At 45.4% G+C, this 22,680-nt stretch overlaps 1 protein-coding gene across 2 annotated transcripts in view; it reads left to right on the forward strand.

The window, feature by feature from the left end:
- Positions 1-18,827, forward strand: part of Gad1 (glutamate decarboxylase 1) — a 40,482-nt gene extending 21,655 nt beyond the window's left edge. For both annotated transcript variants that reach the window (XM_005346538.3, XM_005346540.3), the window contains exons 7-17: positions 3,055-3,167; positions 4,270-4,385; positions 4,465-4,544; positions 4,774-4,828; positions 6,493-6,609; positions 7,860-7,924; positions 10,244-10,322; positions 11,489-11,638; positions 14,273-14,380; positions 16,569-16,658; positions 17,434-18,827. In XM_005346538.3, the coding sequence (XP_005346595.1) occupies positions 3,055-3,167; positions 4,270-4,385; positions 4,465-4,544; positions 4,774-4,828; positions 6,493-6,609; positions 7,860-7,924; positions 10,244-10,322; positions 11,489-11,638; positions 14,273-14,380; positions 16,569-16,658; positions 17,434-17,607 (1,147 nt within the window). In that variant the 3' untranslated portion in view covers positions 17,608-18,827. The remainder of the gene's footprint in view (positions 1-3,054; positions 3,168-4,269; positions 4,386-4,464; positions 4,545-4,773; positions 4,829-6,492; positions 6,610-7,859; positions 7,925-10,243; positions 10,323-11,488; positions 11,639-14,272; positions 14,381-16,568; positions 16,659-17,433) is intronic.
- The last annotated feature ends 3,853 nt before the right edge of the window (positions 18,828-22,680 follow it).

The raw sequence follows: 22,680 nt of genomic DNA on the forward strand, positions 1-22,680 counted from the left end.
TGTAGACCAGGCTGGTCTCGAACTCACAGAGATCTGCCTGCCTCTGCCTCCCGAGTGCTGGGATTAAAGGCGTGCGCCACCACCGCCCGGCTGAATGCAACATCTTGATCATTAGTTTACTTTAAGTTACTTTAATTTAATTCTGAGTGCATCTCACCGGCAAAGTGAGGTGGATGGTCCAGGGGCCGACCCACCTCCCTACTCAGAATCATCTTGCTGTTTTAAATCCTTGCTTCCAATCCACACACTCTTAGGCTGTAGCCCGAGTCCTTTGCAGAGCTACCGAACTGATCTTGGATCCTGAAATGAACCATGTCCTGTGACTTCAGCATCCCACCATCTTCTTCTGGATCTGCATTGACCTTTGATCTCTTGACATCATCTTTCTCCTGTCACTTAGGGAAAGGTTTTTTAAGCTGGGGTCTAAGTTGTAAGGGGAAGAATTTCTTACAGTTGTACATAAAATAATGGTATATTCACACCTTTCACCTGGAGATAGGGTTATCGTTTTCCTAGAATTCCTAAAGGTATTGCTAATCCAATTACAATGAGCAAGATCTACTGATCTAGGATAAACTTCAAAGCCTTTCATAAGATACAGATGCAGGAAGACCCCTCTCAGTATAACCACAAATATGACCCAAAATAGAAGACAGGGTCAGAGGTATCTGGAACAAGACATCTCATTGGTCCATTTCTCAAATCAACATCCATGACCAATAAATATCCAGAGAAAACTTTGCAAACGTATAGTCGTCTTAGGCACACAAAAATCTTGTCCTTCAAAAGGTGCCCCCCCCCCCCAGTTTCCAGGAAAGGAAAGACATAAGCACTAAGTTCCAGAGTCAGTATAGTAATAACTGTGAGATAACTGGTCTGCCAGACCAAGATAGAGATCCTCAAACAAGATGCAGCTCAGGACAAGAACCAAATGCTTGATTCACCGTAGTAAGTGTCCATCTCAGACTTGGAAACGGTGTCTTGTATCATCTTTGTCTCCTCCAAACATAGGGCCTGTGATGCACAGAACAGCCACTCTGTATCTGGTCAAGAGAACTGAATGAAGGCTTAGGAACCACGTACCCAACATAGATAAGGACTCTGAAATCCATGAGACCAGATGGCCTCCCGGTGGAGCTCTAGACTCTTCCTGCCTGTCCTGAAAGGAATGGCCATGGTCGGCTTCCTTAGGAAGGCAGATTTGTATGAACGAGAGGGCTAAGTTGCTTCTGTCCTGAAACACACATCAAATCAAACTCCTCGGTTTTCAGTCCCACACATTCTGTCTCCCCAGCATGGTCCCTGCCTGACCATCTAATACTGATTCGCCTCGACCTCAGCTTTCATCCAGTCCTTGCGATGGTTTTGATACTGTAGTGTGTGACTCCACCGTTCCTTTCCATGACCTTGGGAGATTTCTTGTTGGTATGCGATATTATGAGATCCGAGCACGCAAACTGCCGCCAGTACCTCTTCACCATGCAAACATTTTGGCCATTCCAACCTTTCCAAAAGTCACTGGAACCACAGATAATACATTTGTTCAACAATGTGGAGATACAACCCATGAGTTTGCCTCTTGCTACCCTCGGCATCCCAGGCTAAACCAGGCACCCTTCTCTTCTTCTTCCTTCATCAGGCCATCAGACATGAGGGAGTGTTGGTTGCTACGGTGATGGGGCTCAGAGCAGAACCAAAGCATGAGTGTGACCTCCAGAGGTGATGGTAACTGAACACATGTTTTCCAAGAGTCTTCCTCCCAAATTTTCAGGGGGACCCCCCCCACACACAAGGAAAATGAACATACTCCTTTTGAAACAAAGTCTCTCTCGTCCTCCCACCAGCCATGTCCCCTGAGGATCCTCTTGGATCTTTTGTGTCCTCTTGTATTGCCACATGATTAATGTGACTGCTTTTCTCGCTCCTGATTAAAGCTAGTGGCTTCGCCTGTGTTTTACGTGGAGCAATAGTTATCTCATTCTTGCAAATTAGCTTTTCTAAATCATTAAGCAAGATCCCCATTAGTCTTTGGCATTGGCATTCAGCCACACACCTCTAAGTGATGACAATGCCTCCTGTATCACTTGGCTGGATTGGTCCAGGCATCTCTTTTCAGCTAGGACGGTCTTGGCTCAGCCAACAGACACCAGAGCTTAAGAAGTTCGAGCCAAAACAAGAGAAAAGGAGCCTCAGAGTCTAGTAACTATATTCTGTCTTCAGGCTCAATTTTCTGTGGATGGTCTTCCTTGACGTCTCTTGGACCCTGTTTAGTATCTTGATCTTGCTGCAATGACTGTCCTACCAGACAGAGCCACTGCTTTGAACTGCTTTTAAAAAGAACATGGCTTGCTTCATTTACATCTGTCTGTTGGGAGAAAAATACAACCTGTCAGGCGACCTGACGCTCACAGTCGGATACGTATGCAAGTTGACCGTCTTCTTGTTATTTGTTATTTGTAATTAGAAAATCATCACTTCTAATTATTTTTGACAGATATTGACTCCAGGGAGTTATAGATACATAGTTGTCCTTAGGGATTATTAGAAGAAAGAACATGTAGATAATTACATTGAGATCTTTAAAACATGGGGTCAATATTCCCAATTATCTTCACAGTCAGCTTTCAGAGGTTTACATTGTTTCTGAGACATAGACGTTAGCCCTGCCTATGAGCGTGAAATGGGCAGTCCTTTAATAGAAATAAAATGGCTCTACCAATTGTAAGTAGATGCTGAAATGCATTTTCTCAAATTAACGTTTGCCCTACAAACAGTAACGGCGAATCCTCTCCTCTGGGTGAAGCCCACCTGAGACAGGTGAGACTCTTCTTTGGCTGGTGAAATATCTCACAGCAGACTGCCCACCACCTCTTTTGGTAAGCCAGGCTGGGTTTTGACCCTTCTGGACCAGCAACATGTGATTTCAGGAGACATCACTTTAGCGGTTTTGAGCATCCATTTTCAGTGCCCACTACAACTGCTGTAGCAACGGTCTGTGTTCATCAAATCAGTAGGTTTATGTCCCCTTCCTCCTTCCTTTCATCGCCACTGCAGGTTTACATATGAGATTGCACCTGTATTCGTTCTCATGGAACAGATAACACTTAAGAAGATGAGAGAGATCATCGGATGGTCAAGTAAAGACGGTGACGGGATATTTTCTCCTGGTAGGTTTCTTCTCTGTAACTGATTGCCCTGCCAATGTGGATCCTTTGATTCTTTTTTATTTATTAAAATTGCTAACACAGGTCAATTCTAGACACTATGGGTTTCGTTGGAACGTTTGCACGTATGTATGTGTTACAGTCGGTGATCATAACTCTCTGCCTTCTTGTCTTTGTCAGAATGAAGGCTAGCAAGCGTGCTCTCACCCCTGTGAACCAGCTGACCAAGGCTGTGTCTGGGGCATGCTAAATGGTGCCCTTCTGACAACAGCAAATCTAGGGATCAGTGAATCTGATGATCAGTTAACTGACTTCAGCCCAAATAGTGGATCTACTGTAGTCTCCAACTCAATGTAGATACAATAAAAAACCTTTAAATACAGCTGTTCTTGGTGGTAAGAAGCAGGTACAGGTGGTGGTAGAGGCAATGTAACTGCATACAGGGGAGAAAATAAGAATACAATTGTCCAGGCAATTCGAGCAGACCACTGATTTGCCTATTTCATTCTCAGGGAACTGAGGGAATGCCAGAGTGACTAGTTTGTGTTGGTTAGCCTTGGGCAGCTATCTCCTTTCTGCTTGGATCTTTATTTGGAGGGACATGAGTGAGGTTTTGTCTGTGTGAATAGATTTGGACTTCTCCTGGATTCACTAACTCAGCCGGTTACCAAGAGATGCTCTATTTCTGTCTGCAAGCGCCATTCCTCTCTTTCTCTGTCTTCTGAGGTCAGGGAGCAGATCCAGCTTTGTTCAGTAAACAGCTTACACAGAAGATGGAAGCTGGGAGGCTGTAACTTACTGTGTCTTTGCCGCTGCCACCACTGTCTCTTATATTCTATATAGGCTTTGAATAGGCACTGAAATACATGAGTCATCTCCAGCAAAACTGCCTACATAGCTTTGGAGATGAGTGTAGCCCCTTCCAGTTCAGAGCAAAGGGTCCAGAGGGAAGTCCTTAAGAGTAAGGAAGCCAGTAAGACTTTCAGGATACTGTCCTTCCCTTTCTTCATGTCTTGAAGCACCAGCTCAACCTCCACGTTAAAAAAAAAAAACCGCTAATCGCTACAGAGCCTCGCAACCTCCTGCTATGTCTGCTTGTTGATAGGGGGCGCCATATCCAACATGTACAGCATCATGGCTGCTCGCTACAAGTACTTCCCGGAAGTCAAGACAAAGGGCATGGCCGCTGTGCCCAAGCTTGTCCTCTTCACCTCAGAGCACGTGAGTCGGAGACTCTGCCTTGTTGGACTCCGGTGTGTTAAGGGACTAACTGTTAACCTCAAGCCTCTGTCTGTTGCAGAGTCACTATTCCATAAAGAAAGCCGGGGCTGCGCTTGGCTTTGGAACCGACAATGTGACTTTGATAAAGTGCAATGAAAGGTAGGCGGGGGAAGCGAGCATTAGTCCCTGATGTATTAAATGTGTTCATCTGTTAAATTTGTTTTATTGTGCTTAAGGACTGACGCGGTACAGTGTGCCAAGCTGCTAATGGTCTGTTGAAAATATCCAATTAAATTACTTTTTCCTGCTGGTGATAAAGGGTTTTTTTTTCCTTGTATAATCTTGTTGGTTCTTTATTTTAATTTCTTTCTTTTTATAACAATTACAGGGGGAAGATAATCCCAGCTGATTTAGAGGCAAAAATTCTTGAAGCCAAGCAGAAGGTATGTGTGATTTGGCTCATCTGAAACTTCACTGAGTACTTTCTCAAAAAATGACTGATCTCTGACCTACACAGTCAAAATTTTTGATAATAGGATAATTCCATTTCTAAGGTTCCTGTCTGGACATTCACTGATTTCCAACTTATTTCCAGCTTTTAGCCTCAAAGTTGAGTCTACAAGACATAGATAGATAGATAGATAGATAGATAGATAGATAGATAGATAGATAGATAGATAGATAGACGATAGATAGATAGAAGATAGATAGATAGATAGAAGATAGATGATAGATAGATAGATAGATAGATAGATAGATAGATAGATAGATAGATAGATAGAAGATAGATAGATAGATAGATAGATAGATAGATAGATAGATAGATAGATAGAGTGTGAGTGAGAGATGGATAGAGTCTACTGACCAAGAGCTGAGCTCCTGTACATCTCCTCCACCTGTCCTAGCACTTTTCATTTGTTTCTTTGCTTTCCTCTTTTCCCTGTTGGCATCTTACTGTGAGCCAGCATGCAGACCTGCCACTGTTACTATGTGGGAGCATGTGCATGTTCATGTTCATGTGTCAGAAGTTTTGTGCGCATGTGTGTGGAAGCCGGAGGACATACGTCTCAGATGTCTTTCTTAGGCACACATTTATTGGAGACAAGGTCTCTCCCCGGCCTGAAACTCACAAGGTGGGCGGCTAGGTGGGTGGAGCAGCGAGCCTCAGGAGCCACCTGCCTCCACTTAACCAATTCTCCCATTGCAAGCATGCTCCAACATGCTGGCTTTTTCAGTGGGGACTCCGAGGCTTGATCTCAGGTCCTCATGCTCTGGAGGCAGGCTCTTTACCAACTGAGCTAATTCTCCAGTCCTTGTATCCACCTCTTTTTAAAAATACCAATGTTTGAGTTTAATTGTCTTGTCAAACCACTTAGAACAGAGTGGCTCCCACAGAGATTAGTATCCAGAGAATGTTCAGAAGTGAAATGCTTAGATAAAAGCCGGCCCATCGCTCCAAATACTTACTAACCTTTTCTTTGTGTTTTTTGTCATATAATTTTTTACTGTGATCTATTTTCTATATTTTGCTTGTTTAATTCAAGTCCATCTTGTTAGAATTCTTTATCTACTTGCTCTCTGTTTTGTTCCCAGCATCAAAAGGCCTGGCACATAAAAGTCACACAAAAGAAGCAAAACAAAATCACCCCGTTGAATGAATGGATGAACAAGAACACTTCTAGCTGTGGTCTCTGATCCACACCAGTTTGGCTCACAGTTCGAAATGAATATTGTTGTCTTCCACTTCCCTTAGAAATGAGCAGACAAGGGAGGTTAGAAAAAGCCCATATAAGAGGACTGGGAAGACGGCTCCACAGTTAGGAAGGCATACCAATTCCATACCATTCCATACCATACCATACCATACTAATTCCATACCATACCGTACTGTACCATACCATACCATTCCTCCTCTGAATCAGTTTCCTTCCCAGCATCCACACTGGGGTTACAGCCACCTGTAACTCCAGCTCTAGGAATCTCTGAAATCCTTTTCCATGCTCAGGGCAGTGGTGTGTGCGTGCGCACTCACACACACACACAGACACACACAAATAAAAACATTTTTGAAGAAAACCACTCATCGACTATCTCTTTCGCCCCCCAGGGATACGTTCCCCTCTATGTCAACGCAACTGCCGGCACAACTGTTTATGGAGCTTTCGACCCAATACAGGAGATCGCGGACATATGTGAGAAATACAACCTGTGGCTCCATGTGGACGTAAGTGCCCTCGTTCACACGCAGCCCGGTCCTGGCAAGGGGCGGAAATAACACTGCTTTCTGCTTTGCCTCCAGCTGCCCTGAACACCCTCCCCGTCTCTCTCTACACACTTCAGCTCCTGCTCTTCCCCACTCCTCAGCCCGCCATTCACGATCAGTACCTGCCACAGACCCTGGCCACCCTCTGGGATTCATCCCCTGTCCTGACAGCCAGTAGTTGTCTGGTGTGGCTCCTTCTCAAGTCTACTGCTCATTACAGACTTGGGTGAATGGGTGCACAGTAAAATATAGCTGATTTCAGAGAGAGAAAAATAAGAAGACATAACATACAGGAAGCGGCCGTGAGTGTGAACACTCCGTTGCCTGCCTGTATCCCCCCTCTGTAACACTTCTAAGAGGGCCTGTCTGCTGCATTCAGGAAAATCAGGAAGCACGCAGAAGACATGAGCAGCTCGGAGAGTTAGTCCCAGAATGTCCCAGCAATAGCAAATGTGCACTCCTACATATGTGATCAGAGCCTTAGGTTTTCTTCTTTCTTTCTTTCTTTCTTTCTTTCTTTCTTTCTTCCTTTCTTTTTCTTTCTTTCTTTCTTTCTTTTTTCTTCCTTCCTTCCTTTCTGCCTGTCCATTCTCTTACTGGATGTAATTTCTTGGAAATACACAATAGGACAATCTGTCCCACTGTTGAACAAATGACTACCAAAAGCTGGGCTGTGTCCCATGCGATGCCAGGCTATCCAGGCACTATGGTACCCACAAGAGTGTCTTGCTATGACTGGAGCTCTGTGGGGTTCTCCAAACCCAGCAGACGTTGGTGCTTTCTGAGTTTCTCAGGATTAGTTTAGAAGAAGCAGGTAGCTGTGCCTGCCTTTTAAACAGTCTGCAATGCCCGCATGGCAATACTGGGCTGAGAGAATCCCTGGCTGCCCACAGCACTTTGAGCCCTTGGCCTTGGTCCACAGCCACCACAAGCTCCACCCGATTTTTCTAGCTCGCTAAGACATTCTCTGGAGGAAGTTTATATAAAAAATGGGAAGTGATGAAGAGCCTGGTGTCTGTGCAGCTTGAACTCAGTGTAGACTTACTCCATAGGTTATCCTTTGTGTAATTTGCCTGACCTGGAACTTGCTGCATAGACAAGGATCTCAGACTCAGAGATCTGCCTGTTTCCGCTTCCTTAGAGCCATGCCCAGCTTGGTTTTCGATTCTTCGGCATCACGGCTTCCTCTTGTCTCTTTTTTGTCCTTGCAGGCTGCCTGGGGTGGTGGGCTGCTCATGTCCCGGAAGCACCGCCACAAACTCAGTGGCATAGAAAGGTACAGTGGGGCTTGGTAGCCTTTCCTCATCTCCTGAATCAGATACCCTAGACACCTTGGTCCAGCCCGTCCTCCTCCAACCTTGATGTCAACCTTAATTCCCCAAGCCTTGATGTTTTTCAGCGGTGAAACTCAATCTGATGGGGCAAACTTTAGCTTGCCTGGTGTTTTTTGAGTGTGTGCTGCATGGTTTAGTTCCTAGTCAAATGAGTTTTCAGTTCACCAATGGCAGGTGCCTACAGAGAAAAAAGTAACGGTGGAGGGACAGGCAGGTCTCTAACCCCTTCAGCTCTTCTTCCTCAGTGAGGTAGCTGATGACTGACACACCTAGCTTCCCGACTTACCGCAGTAGCTGTGGCAAAAGCGATATGGGAAGCAAAAGTGTAGAAAAGACTATCCCAGGCAGTGGGCACGGTCAATCCCAGGGCCCCGAGACATAATCTTGACAATCTTGAGGACAGTGGGCATGGAGTGAACTGGGAGAGTGGAAGAACAGGCCAGTAGGAAAGCTGGGCCAGGCAAGCTCATCAGAGCACTCTCTTAGCAACAGCTCCGGCTTCATAGCCGCTACTGTGCCTGCTCCCTTCTGTCCCCGTTGCACCGCCATTGTCAACACGAGACTGCCTTGAGAAAGATGAGATGTAGGACCCTATGGTTTGGAGGAAAATACTCTAAGTGTAGATGAGCCGGCTCAGCTGCGCTTTAGACTTCTCAGAGGGTTTTCACTGTCCGTCCTTAGATTCGGGAACAGGCGAAAGGATTGATGCTAGACTTGTTCTTTGTTTACATTGAAGCACGCACGTCTTCTGAAGGGAGCCAACTCCCCTTTATGGCCTGTTTCCTTCCGCTTGGAGCAGTGGGGAATCATTTACTTCCCACCTTTGGGTCCTTCAGAAAATTATTTTTAAAGACATTTTATGAGATCTAAGTATAACGTTTAATGACTTGATATGTGTCAGTGACGACGAAATTGTTTAAGTTCATGCCTTCTAAATGTGGCTTGACAGAGATTCTTCTCCATAATATCAGCGCTTGGTTAACCTTCCTCGGGATTCCTTCCTGGTCTCTTTCATGTGGTTAAAGGGAAAAGTTCTTCAACCTCTGCCCCTTCTTGAAACTCAGTACACATACACACTGACACACAGACACAAGCACACACAGACACATACACACACGCACACACACACACACCCACGAAGGACCTAAGGAAGAGGTTAGAAACCCACAGCAATAACTTAGTATTGTGAGAGCATCGATGGTATAATTCCAAGGCAATTGATATATCAAAGGAAACACCCTTCTCGAGTATTAAAAGGCAGAGTCCAACTGCGGCCCAGGCCATCAGAAACGGTTCTGTAGCCTACTGAAGCAAATTTCTCAAGTTCGAATCATTCTACATTACACTCCACTTGTTTCTGTAATGTCCTAGCGAGCGTGCTCCTTAGTCATCTAATTGCATCTGACAGAGTGATGCAGTTGCTAGGAGACCATGCTTGTTAAGTGAGCATTGCAGCCCAGACTGGCAAAAAAAAAAAAAATTTTGTTTCTCACTTAATCACTGCTGCTAGCTAGTCTAAGTGTCTGGCAGTGCGGCTGATCATTGCACTTAGGTGTGCCTTCCATCAGCAGGTAGGGCCTCGTCACCAGCCCTTCTTTAAACAAAAACAGTAAAGGCAAAAAGATGTCCACGGCTGTTGGCTACAAGGATTCCGACTAGTGTATGGGCTGTAAAAAAGAATCCTGGGCTTGACTTAGATCAGCACCTCCCAGCAGTGTGACTTTTTAATCTGGTTAACCCATCTGTGCATCAGCTTCTCCACCTAAACTAGAAGTAATAGGAATGTCTACATCATAGTATTTCTGTGAGAATTACATATGCCTGGCCCTGTGATAAGCATTGCATATTTTATGAACGTGTTTTATCTTTTATTCTATTCTGATGAGATAGATGTGAACTCTTGAAGCACAGATGAGTTGTGTCACACAAGCTAGGACATGTCAGGACTAGGATCCCGATTTGCACAGTACACCTGCAAAGCCTGAGTCCTTAGCCACTTTCCAGTCGATACGGCTAGAGTTCTGAGAACAGTCGGACACATAAGTAAGTGGCAGCAGCTGTTGTCAGTCACAGGTCTATGGAATTCAGCGGTGCAACACCTTGAGAGACTGCTTGCAGCTTGCATTTCTGCTTGAGGGTCAATTTAGGAGACTGGGCAAGGAAAGCACCTGGGACCTCAGTGGGGCTGGGTGGGGTTTTTCTCAAGACAACAGGCTCTTCTCTTGCTGCAATCTTCTCAGAGGTTCTTATGTGTCTTCCAGGGCCAATTCAGTCACCTGGAACCCTCACAAGATGATGGGCGTGTTGCTACAGTGCTCCGCCATTTTGGTCAAGGAAAAGGTTTGTACTCCCTGCAGAGATGCGTCGGTAGCAAGCACATCCCAGTGCTCGAGAGAGAAATGGTTGGTAGTCCCATTGTGAGGCTGCAGACTCTCCTTGCCCGCCCTCCCAGCAATCTATATTCTCCTTTGGATTCTTGCTGTTGGCTGACCTTTGTCTTTGTTCAGTCTTGGTACCCTGTTGGTGACAGACCCTTCAGTGAAATTCTTTTGAGTATTTCTTCATGTCTGCACAGACCTGAGAATGATTGCTAAGTCACCCAATCAATGAGAACAAACTGTGCTCACTGCAACATACTTTGATTTCTTAGTGAATATTTGTAGTCTCATTAGCTTAAAAAAATTAGATGGAGCAGTAAACAAAATACTGACTTAGGGTAACAGGGACTGTTAGCCAGAACGCTTCTGGAAGGTCAACCAGATGCCTCAGTCAGTAAAGGTACTTGCTAACAAGCACAAGGCTCTGAGTTCGATCCCTGAGATTTTCATGGTAGAGGGAGAGAACCAACTCCCTCAAGTGCTTTCTGATCTCCACATATATGCCATGGTGTACACATGTATGCACACACACCCATACACATGTGCATACACATGTGTGTGTGCATACACAAAATAAATAAATGTGATTTTTTAAGAAAGCTTCTGTAAATGAGTTGGAGACAGATTTCCTTCCTCCCCCACACCCAGAGTACTGATGCTTCATAAACCCTGCTGCAGGAGTGGTGCCCACTCCAGCCGGTCTCTTGTGGGAGTCAGAACCCACACAGGCTCCCTCCTCTACTTACCTGAACTTCCTAAGAAATCGTCAATAAATTGGAAGAGTTGGGGGGGATTAGTATTTGGGGGGATGGAAGTTCTTCATACTCCAAGCCCTGCCCAAAGAAGGACAAAGCAATTCCTCCTTGAAAACGGTAAACCTCAGAGCATCCACTCACATTTCCAGATGTCCCTTGGAGGAACAGTGGGTCCCTTGTAGGCATCCAACACAAGAGAACATTTTCTAACTGGAGCGACAGATAGGCAGGGGCATTCTCCAAGAGTGACTTTAAAGGACTTCGGAATCTATGCAAGGCCTCAGAAGAAAGGAGGTGTGGTCCCCAAATCCATCCTTGCAGCCGAATCTCTGGCCGGCGAATGCAGTGGCTCGTGTTTTGATTTCCATGACAGGGTATACTCCAAGGATGCAACCAGATGTGTGCAGGCTACCTCTTCCAGCCGGACAAGCAGTATGATGTCTCCTATGATACCGGGGACAAGGCGATTCAGTGCGGCCGCCATGTGGACATCTTCAAGTTCTGGCTGATGTGGAAAGCCAAGGTACGAAGGGGGAAATGTGGGAAGCGGAGAGATGTGGCTAGCACAGGTCGGGTGAGGGGCAGCGGTGTATCACAGCTAATCCACTGCACACGTGACTGTATCTAGGTAACAGAGTTACCTACGTTTTCTTTGTGAGTGGAGCAATTGTAGCAACAGTGGCCTACGTCAGCCCTCCCTCCTTCAGCTCATTCTCCCTTGAATTCATATGGAAGTTTCTTATTCTTATAATCCTCTTCTTACTAAAAAGTTTGCCAAGATAATGACTTCCCCAATAATTCTCTTTAAATTAAAAAAATATTTTTTTTCTATTTTGGGGATGTGTGTTTATGAGTGTGAGTGTGCATGTGCTGTGGTGTGCAGGTGGGGGTTAGAGGGAAACTTGCAGAAGCTGGCTCCCTCTCTCATGGATTCCCAGACCAGACTCAGACAGCAAGCGCCATTTCCCACTGAGCCATCTTGCCTGTCCTCCGCAATAATTCTTAAGAATTCTAAAATTATTCAGTGAGGATGTAGGAAAAGATATAAAACTACCATGTTAGTCTGAAAATAATTCAGAATTCCTTTATGAAGGACCTCATCAAGAAATATATATATATATATATATATTTCAAATATATGTGTCCATATATATACAGATATTGAATTTTAAGTTTCTACTTAAAAAATGGCTATCACATGGCTTACACTTTATACTCTACTCTGTGTGGTGTGTGCATTGGGTGTGGTGCCTGTGTGGGTGTGTGTGGTGCCTGTGTTTGTGTGGTGTTCTAGATGGGTACGTGTGTATGATGCTGTGTGTACGTGGTATTGTATTCGTGGAACTCTGTGAGTGCGGGGCTGCTGGGATTAGAACGTGACACTTGATTCTGGGGACTCGTGCAGATGCACTGGAGTACACTGCGCGTGCAGCCATCACCCTCTTGGCTTGCATTTCTGTATCTGTGATAAAGCTACAAGAAGGGAGAGAGATCACCACACGACTGTTTCTAAAGTGTTGCTATGCAGCCAGCTTAAGGTCGGTTTGGATTTTACAGCCTTGCTCTACATCTGTTGTTTCTGTTTGTTAGTTTTAATAATTTCCACGGTACAGATCTGGGCTACCTTTCCCTCCAAACAATAAGGCTTTCCAGCAATATCTAGTCAGATATTTATCTCTTCTATAGGAAAAACTGTCGGGTGATTAGTGTTCTTCCTTGTTCAGCCATCTTGCCTTAATGTCGAGTCTGGATTTGATTTCTCCTACAAAGTAATTGCAGGCATTTTAAGCATGTAACTTCACCGCCGTAAGAGAAAGAGCACCTATCATTTTGCACTGCTATAATGACCACATGGTCTGTCTCCATAATTGCAGCTTCATTTTGGCTAACAGTGACCTCTTGAACTATCCCTAGGAGGTTCAGCCCCTGGGTTGCAGAGGGAAGATCCCAGGGTGTGGAGGGAAGATCCCCGGGGTGGAATTCCTCTGTGAGGAAGAGCCCCCCTTAGAAAGCTTCCTGCCTTGCAAGCTCTGGATTCTGCCCAGGCTCACCAGCCTTCTCCAGGCCAGCCTCATGCATCTGGCCTCACCAGCACCAGCCCACACAGCAGCCTGCCTGCGTGCTGCTCTGCCAATCAGCCATGCTGGCTTTTGAAACTCAAGCTCAGCCAGTTTATCAATAGTTAGAGCTAGTGCAGTCTTGGGGTGGCCGCTGAGAGCCATGGCTTCCAAACCTGTCCGCTGGCCTGTTGCTGGAAGGGAACAGTCACTGTTTAAGGAAAGGTGGATTGCCTGTGTGGACTGGGGACTGGTTTGGCCAGAATATGGGGCTGGGGAAGATGCACTCTGTGAGAGTGTCTTTCAAAGTGTCTGTGATGAAGAACCAGTCGGTGGTTCCTTTGACCTATCATGGACCTTTAAGAAACTGTTAGAAAAATTAAAACACAAACCCAGAGTCATTTCTTGTGACTGCTATCAACAGTTATATGTAATTGTTTTTGTTTTTAAAGTTTCTTAGTGGAACCAGGGGGTAACTCAGCAGGCAGAAGCGTTTACCGCCATGTGCTTGAGCCCCAGGAGGATCATGCAAGAAGAAAACCTGACTAGCTGTCTTCTAACCTTCACACACAGGCACACACCAAGACATTCCTGTGTGCAAGTACGCACACACACAAACACACACACAGACATACAGGGTGGGTGGGGGGAACAGACAGAATAAATAAATGTTTTTTTAAAAAGTTCTTTTCATCCCAGACATGCTGCAGTTTGTGTTCTGGCCTCAGTCCGGGTCTGCCACTTTGAGTGGCACTATGCTTAAACAGCTAGCTTGTGACTCACTTGGAGGGAGCTAAAACCCCACTGAGAACAACTTCTAAGAGGACCAAACAAAAGTCTTAGAAAAAAGGAAAAAGCATTTTCTTCATGCAGGGCTTTGAAGAAGCTGTGCACTTTGATTAGATAGATGGTTCTTCCTACCAGAACCTTTGATTAGATGGTCCTTCTTAACCAGCGCCTTTGATTAGATGGTCCTTCCTATCCATCGCCGAGACTACACTTCTTTATATGGCCCGTAGCCAAGGACCGCATAGCCTTCCCAAATGACCCTCATAGGGAAATGCAACTTGATATCAACACAGTTTTCTTCTTTGAAACAGGGTACTGTGGGATTTGAAAATCAGATCAACAAATGCCTGGAGTTGGCTGAATACCTCTATGCCAAGATTAAAAACAGAGAAGAATTTGAGATGGTTTTTGATGGTGAGGTAGGTTGTCGTCATGGACCACACGCGTGCTCCCAGACAACCCGGGGGGCGGGGGGAGAGTTCCAGAAGCTCAGATGATAGATGTCTGTCATCTCACCCAAAACAAAACTTAAACTTCTCCCATGCGTGGCCCCTTTTACCCAAGATGTCTTTATTCAATCCAGGTATATGGATACTAAAAAATAGACAAAGCGAGGCTGAATAGTAAAGGTAATTTTTGAAAGCAATTCTCTGGTAGACAGTCTTGCTATTTATTAAAGACTAAAGTAAATTTTCATACTAATGAGATGGGTGCACTTACTGATTTGACACAAAGAATTAAATTTTGGTTGAATATATGATATTGCAAGATGTAGAGAATCAGCATTTTTTAGAGTTGAATGAGATTTTGATTTTATAATCTTCAATGCAGAGAATTCTGCTTTGCCTTCATATATAGCACGTATAGAACAAAATGGCAGAATGTGTCAATAGGAAAATATTAAAAAGTCTTTGCTTTCTGCAATTGGGCCATTTTCTATGGGCACAGAACACTTTTTTATATACGGTGAAAACTCAGCTGTTCGTAGCTTGCAGCAGTGTGGATTCTGAGGGGAGCTGTTCCAGGCACCCCACCCCTTGACATTGTGGGGCACTGTACGGCATGTGCAGTACCGGTGTGACTGTTGGGTGCTCAAAACCAAGTCTGTAGCGAGGTGACACGGTGCAGCACGGGCAAGCGCTGCCAGCAAGCCCTAAATTCGTTACATGATTAATTTGGAGGTAAGCTTTGGTCATTCTATAGTCAGAAGTCTTTTTCCATTCCCCCATACCCAGTCATTCAGCCCCATCTGAAGCGACAGTGCACAGTTAAAGGTGCTGAGCCCCAAAGCACAAAGCTCTCAGCCAGTCCTTCACACCTAGAGTGCTTCCTGTGGTCCCAACCCTTCCTTGTTCTCAGGTCTGTCTTGAGTTGGACTCTATCCATAAGTATCTCCCAAGCCTAAGAAACTTAGAGGTCAGACATATCCTCATCGTCCGAGATTGGCTCTAAATGAGGGTTTGCTGTCCCTGGATTCACTGTGAAGAGAATCAGCTAAGCTGCCTCTGCCCAGGTTCACACACTCCCCTGATTATACACAGTAAAGTACCTATTAGCCCAATTAGGTTTCCTGGGTGCCAGCTGTGCGCCGGACACAGGGTTATATATTAGCCAGAATAAATACTGTGTCTGCCTTGGTCAAGTTCACAGTTGAATAAAGAGGTATGGGATCACTGCCAGTCCCGGTAAAAGAAAGCCCGTTCATAATCGGCTGTAATCGAGCACCACCACAACGAGCAGGTGTCTATATACCCTTCTCAAGACATCATCCGAGATTCACCAAAGTCCTCGAGTGCCAAGCCATGCTCCTGCTGATCGGTGGGAGCGCGATGTTACTCTTTCTAGTAGAGGTTGGGAATTGAGTCCCGAGGTCCTGGGTTGGGTTCCCAGCGACCACATGGTGACCCACAGTCATCTGATGAGATCTGGTGCCCTCTTCTGGCCTGCAGGGTAACATGCAGACAGAACACTATGCATAAACACTGTGTGTATAATAGATACATAAGTCTATTAAAAAAAAACATTGCACTCCGGAGGCAGAGGCAGGCGGATCTCAGTGAGTTCGAGGCCAGCCTGGTCTACAAGAGCTAGTTCCAGGACAAGCTCCAAAGCTACAGAGAAACCCAGTCTTGAAAAACTTAAAAAAAAAAAGATTGAAATGAGAACTGTGATGTCTCCAGCCTCCAGTCACCTAGAAACAGGCACAGTCCTGGTGGACATTAAAGGAGAAAACTGCAAGCCTCTCTCACCAACCAACACACACTGCATCAATAAAGTAGGCTGAGTAGCTTCCCTCTGCACCAACATCAAAGGAACGCCCTTTTCTGAATCGCTCAAATGCCATTGTTGTTGTCATTTCAAGGTACAAAGGCAGTAGGTTAGGAATCTAGAAAGCTGGGAGGGGAGCTGGGGAGTCAACACTCTTGCCAGTTGCTTTGCAGATGCCATTCAGACCACTTTCTTTTGGACCAGGGGAAAGAAAAAAAACAAAAACAAAAACAAAAACAAAAAAAAAAAACCACCTTTCTCCAGAACTGCTTCTGGCTTTTGGTCAAGTTGTAATCATCTTATTTTTGTTTGCTTGATTGTCTCTTGAAATTTCTGCAGCCCGAGCACACAAACGTCTGCTTCTGGTACATTCCACAAAGCCTCCGAGGGGTTCCAGATAGCCCTGAGCGACGAGAAAAGCTGCACAGGGTAAGGACAGGCAACTGCCCCGCCCCCTGCTGTTTGTCTCCCTGGTCTGGCCATCCTCCTGCCTCTGTGCTGTTCTCAAAGGGGAGGGGTAAACAAACAAAGCCTCATGGTGGGCTTCTGGGTAGTGGGGTGGTACATCTTGATTTATACTTCTGGGGTCTGCATTGCTCCCTTGCCACAGTTCAGATAAGGTAGAAGCCTCTAAAAGATAGAGGCCCACCTCGGAAGGGTGCTTCATTACAGAGACTCTGTACACAGCAGGTGAACAATAAACATCTTCTTTGGGACATTCCACATTCTGCCGTGTCTGTTGTTTGACTAAGTCCAAGCCTACTTGAGTGCTGGCTCATCTTCTCTGTTGAGTCGTTCATCAAGTTTTATCCGTTTAGAATCATTGGTGTATTTGTGTAACACGTTAGGCATGCAGCCATTGAGCGGATATTTAAGCTCAGTCTATGTGCCAGGCAGTATCCTGGACTCTATGCCATACACAACATAACTTGTAATGTTGTCTGCCTTTATTTCTTTTTTCATTTTATTATCTTTGTTCCAAGATTGACGTTCCAGATTCAACTGCCCGGTGCTTTCTAAGTGAACTCATTGTTGGGTGGGTTTAGATATTGGCCGTGAAAAATACAGTTCTAAAAGTGCTTCTGTTGTTCTAGACAAATACCACAAAGTAAACCAAGTTGGTCTGTTAAAAATAATAATAATAATAAAAGAGGGTTGTCACCCTCATCGGTGCTGAGTTTGACTTTCTGTTCTCCATCACAAGGTGGCTCCCAAGATCAAAGCCCTGATGATGGAGTCAGGGACAACCATGGTCGGCTACCAGCCACAGGGGGACAAAGCCAACTTCTTCCGGATGGTCATCTCCAACCCAGCAGCCACTCAGTCTGACATCGACTTCCTCATTGAGGAAATAGAAAGGCTGGGCCAGGACCTGTAAGTCCCCTCTGCTGAACCAGAGTTCCCGGCCACGCTTTTTCCCTCTGGCACCCTTCAGTAGCTAACTCACCCTGGACCATTCACTGAAGGGAATTATAATCTCTCAGAAAATATCTGTCACAACCTCACGTAAGCTTGTTTGTTAGCGTTAGCGGGAAATAATGTTCTTTAAAAAAAAAATAACTGCACAATAGGAATACAATATATATGTACAGTTATATATACCTCTCTCTATGTACATGTATGTATAGTGAGTGTGGCTTAGTCCTAGACCAAGCATGTCTCCCGTCCCCCAGAGAACTAGCCTCACCTCCCCAAGTTATTAAGAGTCTTAACTGCAGGGCAGATGGCACCCCCACTGCTGTGTCCTAGGGACCCAGGGAAATGCTGCTGGTGGGAGCCTGCCTCCCTGTCAGAGCTGTTCCCACCTGAAGGGGTGACGGATGACAGACAGCACCAGGAGATGACAAGCGCCACACCCGCCCTGTTAGTACCCAGCTAGGGGAAATAGTAGCAGAATCTGTCACAGTCATGCTGTTGCTGTGTTCTTAGAGGTTAGTTTGTGTAGCTGTGTATATTACCGTTGTCTGTCTGTGGGCGGGGGGGGGAAGCACATATAATGATTGAATTGTATGTCAGCCAAATATTTGCTTATTTATATTCAGATATATACCATGTTAAAGAGGCATCTTGTATTTTCTTCCCATTTGTAATGTATTTTATTTATATATTAATGAAGTAAGTTCTGAATACTGTTTATGGTATTTTCGTGCATTTGTGAGCCAAAGAGAAAAAAAAAGGAAAATTAGTGAGACTTGCATTTATATTAGAGTGCCCTTATAATGATTTCGGCATATGTGTACTGTCTGGAAAAGAATTCTGATACTGTACATAGAGTCATATATATATGGAAATCCTGCTTCAGTAGCCTCTGCTTTTCTCTTTCCCCATCTGGCTGTATGTCAGGTGTTCTCAGAGCTTTTCTAGTCACTGTTGAATAAGAATAACTAGATCTGTAATTTTGTAGTAGTACATGACCAATCTCTGTGACTCGCTTAGCTGAAACCTAAGGCAATGTTTCTGAAGGTCTCTGACACACTGACCAGTCCCACAAGTGTTTTTGAAGAAATGAAACCCACACTGTGCGTTTTAGAGTATGCAAGAAATAAATAAAGAAATAAATAATAAAGAAATAAATATTCTCCATGAATAAAAGAACTTGAACCATTGCTTTTTCTTCCAACCTGTGTTTCATATATAAGAAGGGCCCCGGAACCTTTACTTGGGATCATCCACGGCCCGTTCATTTCTCGTTAGCTGGCTTTGGGAGATGCTCCTGGTTAAGCTGAGCCTTAACCAACTGTTGCAGGTTCCTATGCCCTTCATCGAGAAAGTCACTAGATCTGTCGATAAATTGTCTTTGCTCCTGGTGCCTGGAGAAGGAAGAGCAAGCCCTGTCTCTCACCCTGCTGTCTGCGTCTTGGAGTTGCATGCTTCATCAGTAAATGAATATTTCCACCCTCTATCTCAGGGAGGGTTACGGGCCCCAAGGTCACAGTGGTGAATGTGGCGGACAATATCCCTTCTAGTCTGGACCTTAAATCGTCCAGCATCTTTGCCTGTCAGTCACAGAATCACAGCTGCTTGCGATCTCTGCTTGTGCGGTGGCTCCAGCTTACTTCCTTAAAAGATACAGCTAGCTGCTGGATCATAAGGAAAAGGGCTCGTTTCCTGCACTGGTCTGTTAAGCTATAAACAGCACCTTATTCGTGAGAATACAAGGCTTTGTCTTTGGCACATGTGGGAAATAGAGAGGCGACCCTTGCACATAGCACTGAGATTGATTTAACAAACTGGGCCATAGGGAGAGATCAGAAAAGCATTTGATTCTTTTTCTCTGCTCCTCTTTCCCATCCTTCCCATTGGTTTCCTCCCTTCCCGTTCTTCTCTGAATTCAGGCCAGTCCCGAAGAAGAGCCGTGTTTTGGCAATCGCAGTCCAGTTCGACGAAATAAGAGTGCCTTCATGAGGCTGGAGAGATGGCCCAGCAGTTAGGAGCACTGACTGCTCTTCCAGAGGAACTGGGTTCAATTCCCAGCACCCACAAGATCTGACATGCTCACACAGACATACATGCAGGCAAAACACCAATGCACATAAAAAGAAAAAGGTCTGTGTGCTACCGTACCCAGAGATGTTATTTATTTAAAAAAAAAAAGTGCTTTCAAAGTTCTAATCAGGATATTTAGAGAGTTCCTCTCTGCACCCTCATTCTGCTGTTGCTTCAGGCTACAAGCTCCTGGCAGAAATTTGATGGGGGCTGCTGGTGTGTTCTCTTTAAAACCCCTCCAGCTCATTTTCCTAGCAACTGTATTTTCTCAAATGGGCTAGGCCTGTAGGAAGAAAGAGCTAAAGCAACAAAGAAATAATTTTTTAAAAAAACTTTTAAAATTACGCACGCACACATGACCGCGAGTGCCCCCAGGAAGTCAAAGGCGTAGAATCCTCTAGAATGGGTGTTGCAGATAACTGTGAGCCCCCCATCGCTACCCCCACCATGTGAATGCTGGGGACCCAACTGATATAAAAAGCAGTGGTCACTCTTAACCAAAAAGCCGTCTTCCAGCTACCAAAATCATAATTTTACCAAGCTGTTAAAGTGACATCTGGCATTAGGTCTCCTGGACTACAAAGGATGTTTCTGTTTGTTTGTTTGTTTCTTAGCGGAGCTATTCGGAGGTAGAATTAAGGAGGCATTTCAAAATGAAGGTCAACTCGTTCTTTACAGTGTTCCGTGGGATTTTTCTGTGACTTCTGACAAACCTGTTTTGACGTGTCACTGATGGCACGATCCAAGTCCACCCCAGACAGTCCCCCTTTGTGCCTTTGACCTGACCCCGCCCTTCTCCCAGCCTCTGGAGCTCAGCGTGCTGGCCCTTGAGCTGTCTGTCTTTCCGTCTCATATTCATGGCACGCCATGTAGCCTGCACGTGTGCATCTTCCGCCTCACCTGGAGCACTCGGGGACCATCCGTGTTGTCTGCGTCAGTGTCCGTTTCTGCCTCTCCACGCTTTTCCAATTAGATGGGTGGCCACAAAGTATTTGAAATGTAAGTAGTTTCCAGTTTGGGGCAGTTAAATAAAATTGTTATAAGCATTAGCATATAGACGTAGGAGCACAGATCTCATTTAATTTGAGCAAATGGCTATGTAAGTGCAGGATTCCCAGATCATATGCCGAGAGCCTACTTCACTTTAAAAGTGATGGTTGGAGAAATTCAATGAAATCTGTGGGGAACAGCTCTGGGCTCCTGCATAGCCCGGGGATGGTAGACACAGCGTTCAGTGGACACCTCACGTTTTGGGTTTACCAAGTCTTTTAAGACTTACTTTACTATTTTTATTGACATGCACATGTGTCTGTGTGTGGTCCAGGTGCCCGAGGAGGCGAAGCGTGTCAGTTCCCCTGAGCTGGAGTCCCCGGTGGTTGTGAGGCACACATGGGTGCTGGGAACTGAACTCAGGTCCTCTGTCAGAGTCCTGTGTACTCTCAAGCACTGAGCCATCTCTCCAGCTCCTGATAACTAATTTTTTAAAGAGATTTATTTATTTATGATGTATCCAGTGTTCTGCTTGCATGTATGCCTGAAAGCCAGAAGAGGGCACCAGATCTCATTACAGATGGTTGTGAACCGTCATGTGGTTGGCTGGGAATTGAACTCAGGACCTCTGGAAGAGCAGCCAAGTGCTTTTAACTGCTGAGCCGTCTCTCCAGTCCAATAACTAACTTTTTGAAGATGTATTTATTTTAGTTTTATGTTTATGGGTGGCCTGCCTTCATGGATGTCTATAAACCATGTGCAGCCTACCCACTGCGCTCAGGAACCAGATCCCCTGGAACTGGAGTTGCAGGAGGTTAGGAGTGCCCGTATGGGTACCATAAATCCAACTGGGTCCTCTGGAAGAGCAGCAAGGACTCTGAACTACTGAGCCATCTCTCTGGCCCTGATAACTCGTTTTCCCGGTTCCACTGCTATCTGCATTATAGCATGTACTTCAGGTGACTTGAGCATGCTTTCAGGACTAAATACCAGGAGTTTTCCCAGGGTTTTGCCTGTCTGTTTTGGTTTTTGCCTTTATGCAGATGCTGTTCTGGGTTTCTGTATTTCCAAGTGCATATGTATGCAGGTTTTCTAAGATTAAACTAGAAAGGAACTGACTGGATCACGGTGCACTTGAACTCCACTGGTAAAGCAGTAGTCACGCTGGAGTATCAAGTCCAGCCCCTGTGTGCCTCACTGCCTAGCCTTACCACCACTTGGCCTGAAATTTTGCACTCTGGAGTCAGAATATACATTAGATTGATCAGCTGTGGACTGTTTGGGATTTATTTATTTATTTATTTATTTATTTATTTATTTATTATGTATACAATATTCTGTCTGTGTGCATGTCTGCAGGCCAGAAGAGGGAACCAGACCTCTTTACAGATGGTTGTGAGCCACCATGTGGTTGCCGGGAATTGAACTCAGGACCCTTGGAAGAGCAGGCAATGCTCTTAACCACTGAGCCATCTCTCCAGACCCTGTTTAGGATTCTTGAAAGTGGACTCAGGGAGCCTTGTCCCTGACTCAGGCATGTTAATCACATGTGCCCCCTCAATCCCCTGCCCCAGGCATGTTAATCACACGTGCCCCCCCAATCCCCTGCCCTGGGGCAGTCTGGACCCCCGAGTCTAATACAGAGGGGAAGGAAAGCAGCCCACAGCTGAGGGTATGAAAAACATGGCATCCTTGAGAACACACCATTTCCAACAGAGGTGTTTATCCCATAGTATGAAAAGGCTGCCATTGGGAACAAGGAGCTGGACACTCATCCGGAAGAGAAAGCTCTCTAACCAAGACTCCAGCCGACTGCTTCAAGTGGGTGGGTCTTCCTCCGTTGATGCTGTGGGATGTGGCAAGTGCCCTTGATGTCATCAGCTGCTGCTTTCTTCCTGTCTTTCACTTTTACCTACTAGTCTTAGTTGGGAGTCGCGGTCTGCAGAGATGGCTCCACGCTTAAGAGCACTGCCTG

Source organism: Microtus ochrogaster, chromosome 4, assembly GCF_000317375.1.
Source record: "Microtus ochrogaster isolate Prairie Vole_2 chromosome 4, MicOch1.0, whole genome shotgun sequence".
In the NCBI taxonomy this organism is placed as follows: Eukaryota; Metazoa; Chordata; class Mammalia; order Rodentia; family Cricetidae; genus Microtus; species Microtus ochrogaster.